Source organism: Nestor notabilis, unplaced genomic scaffold (assembly GCF_000696875.1).
Source record: "Nestor notabilis isolate BGI_N333 unplaced genomic scaffold, ASM69687v1 scaffold943, whole genome shotgun sequence".
Classification (NCBI taxonomy): Eukaryota; Metazoa; Chordata; class Aves; order Psittaciformes; family Psittacidae; genus Nestor; species Nestor notabilis.
This window is the reverse complement of record NW_009921338.1, coordinates 25,861-29,072: the sequence shown is the minus strand read 5'-3', so window position 1 is coordinate 29,072 and position 3,212 is coordinate 25,861. Positions and strand designations below refer to the sequence as shown.

Below are 3,212 nucleotides of genomic sequence, written 5' to 3'. Positions count from 1 at the left end.
CTTTCCCTATACCAGTACATGAAATTCTACCCATTAGAGAGCACATTCTTTCCCCATGTGACTTAGTGTTATCCAGGCTTTCTCAGCTGTAATAAAAGTGCCTTTATAGCATCCTAATGATAGTTTTGGATAATCTGGATTTTAAGATAGGAGTGGTGTGAACAAATGTCATCTCTTTCATATATGCTTTGGCTTTCATCTCTATCCATGTGCTACTTTGCCATGTAGCATGTGTTTGGGCATTTTGGTTTCAAGGTCAACTCAGAAAGGGCAATTAGTTGCTCAGGCTCCAAGTCTCTTTAGAGATATTTAAGAACTTTAAAGTTTGTAAGCATTGAGACTTATTATAGACTTTTATTGCGTCTTAAGTGAATTCTGGCATTTATCAAATGGCTGGTGCCAGTGTTCAAGCATCTCCTTGTTACATGATGTTTGCATAAATTCTAAACTAAAATATTCACTAGAGATTGGCCCTGCAAAATGTTATTTGTAGGAGTTTGACTTATTCATGGAATGTAGCTTTATTTCCTGTGTTGTAATATTACTGAAGGTATTTAGCAGGATCAGTCTGTAAAGAAGTATACATAGAAGGTGCTGAATAATTGAACTTTGAGAAATCCAGACTTGGGAGGCAAGTGCTGATCTCCCTGGATGTATAAAAATACAAAATTGCCATCTATTTGAAGGATACTCTGTTAAAGTAAGTGGATACTGAGCAATATTGACATTTCAGGGAACTCAGCTATCCACTTACACAAACACACAGAGAAACTGCCCTTCCTTGGCTGACCTTGACATTGAAATCCTTAAACAATTGCCGCATGCCCAGGCATTGCATGGATAGAGACATGAGCTTTGCTGTATTCTCCTGACTCTGTTTGCAGAGGTGACAGGGCAGAAATCTTTATTTAGTCCTTGGCATTCAATCAGAGATTAACAGCAAAGGTGGCTGGTTGTGTTTGTTTGTTCTGATGGTGACACAGTTGCCTGCTGAGAATTGTAACGATGCCACTACCTCATTTCACAGATGCTGCAGATCTGCTCTCAGCCTGGTCAGCTGGCTGAAAATCCAACTGCCAGCCTAGGTAGAGATGAAAAATCTCCTGTGTTTCCCTAAAAACTTGATTATATGGGAGGATCCAAAAGCATCCCTCCAGTTTCAGTGAGAATGTGCATTTGGATTTAATTTCAGTTTATCATAATACCTTCTTCACACTGGCAACTGATGAAAGGAAGTTTTCAGTAAAGATTTTAAGAGGCTAACTAGATCCAACAAATGGATTTTAGAGAATGCCAGGTGTGGTTGGATACTGCATACTGGTTGCATGTAGGGTATTGGCTGTTGGCCTTAACAATGTATGTCTGTTGGTATAATTTTTCCTTTGCATTTGAAATCCATGTTGTGTAATTTGAAGTGATGAGTTCAAATGTATAGATGTGACATAAAATACTGCTGAAGATAAATTCTATGCTGGCTCTCAGTTCTTGACAAAGTAGGGGTGAAAGACTTACGTGGATCTTAGTAGAAACAAGATCTAATAATCCTGCTGTACCTCTCCTGTGAAGATAGGCTGAGAGAGCTGGGTTTTTTCAGCCTGGAGAAGGGAAGGCTCCAGGGAGACCTTCAACCAGCTCGCAGTGCCTAAAGGGGCTACAAGAGACCTGGAGAGGGGCTTTGGACAAGGGCCTGTAGGGACAGGACAAGGGGAATGGCTTTAACCTGCCAGAGGGGAGATTGAGATGAGCTCTTGGGCAAACGTTCTTCCCTGTGAGGGTGCTGAGGCGCTGGCACAGGGTGCCCAGAGAAGCTGTGGCTGCCCCATCCCTGGCAGTGTTCAAGGCCAGGTTGGACACAGGGGCTTGGAGCAACCTGCTCTAGTGGAAGGTGTCCCTGCCCGTGGCAGGGGTTGGAGCTGGAGGAGCTTTAACCTCCCTTCCAACCCAAACCATTCTAGGATTCTATAAAGTAGTAGCTTACAAATAATAGGTTCTTGATATTAAAGCAGGGATATAGACACTGGGCTGAATTTTACACTTGTCTCTTGAGGAAGCTGTCTTTGAATTCGTGGATATTTTGCTTAATTAAGGATTTGAACCCATTAACTTTCTTTAAGGAAGACATCCCATTGAGTATAGTGGAGCAGTGCACATGAGTAAGTGGAAGCTGCAGCTCAGAGCCTTTAAGGAAAACAATCCCTGTCATATTGCTGTGTTATAACAAGTCTCAGACTGCTCTCTGGCTTCTTCCTTTTTCTGTAGAAGGAAGTGAGTGTGATTCTCAGCAGTACCAAGTCTGTGCTGGATTGGAGTTCGCAAGGGATGATGTAGGGTGCCAGGTACTGCCTGTTTGATGACTCCTTTGAAAAGAAGATGTAAGTGAACTCCTTTGCCCCTCAGGCTGCTTGTGAGCCTCTCTGGTGCAAACCACAGAATTCAAGGCCAGGGAAGGTCAGTCTGTATCAGTAGAGGATCGACTCCTTCAGACCCACTTTCCCCTTGGATTGATGGGGCGTAAATAGAAAGTCTGAACATAGGAAGTGATTAAAGGATGTTTTCAGCAAACTCCTTTACTGACAGCTGGATTATATAGTTAATATTGTGTTTTGTTGTTCAGTGCTTCAACAGGCTGGGAGAAATCCATCTCAGAAGACAGTTAATAAATACTGGACTTCACAAACAACTACACTGAATTTTGATGATTTTTGTACTATTTTAAAAGAAGAAAAACCAGCTACAAAATCTGAACTGCTGGAAGCATTTGGAAAAATAGATAAAGATAAGACTGGATATATTTTACATGATGAACTTTACAGAATTCTCACAATGGTAGGTATCAGTGGAAACTTAATTATCCATCTTTAACCATTAGTAACGTGACCAGCAGGTCAAAGGAGGTGATCCAGCCCCTCTCTCTGCTCTCGTGAGACCCCACTTGGAGTATTGTGTCCAGTTCTGGTGTCCTCAACATAAAAAGGACATGGAGCTGTTGGAGCAAGTCCAGAGGAGGCCATGAGGGTGATCAGGGCCTGGAGCACCTTCTGTATGGAGACAGGCTGAGAAAGTTGGGGCTGTTCAGCCTGGAGAGGAGAAGCTGCGTGGAGACCTCGGGGCAGCTTCCAGTGTCTCAAGGCGGCTACACGGATGCTGGAGAGGGACTCTTCATCAGGGACTGTAGTAATAGGACAAGGGGGGATGGGTTCAAACTGAAAAAG

General features: G+C 42.9%; 1 protein-coding gene across 1 annotated transcript in view; it reads left to right on the top strand.

The window, feature by feature from the left end:
* Positions 1-3,212, top strand: part of EFCAB7 (EF-hand calcium binding domain 7) — a 28,516-nt gene that overhangs the window by 1,971 nt on the left and 23,333 nt on the right. Inside the window, exon 2 of the mRNA XM_010011099.1 lies at positions 2,615-2,826. Coding sequence (XP_010009401.1) covers positions 2,615-2,826 — 212 coding nt within the window. The remainder of the gene's footprint in view (positions 1-2,614; positions 2,827-3,212) is intronic.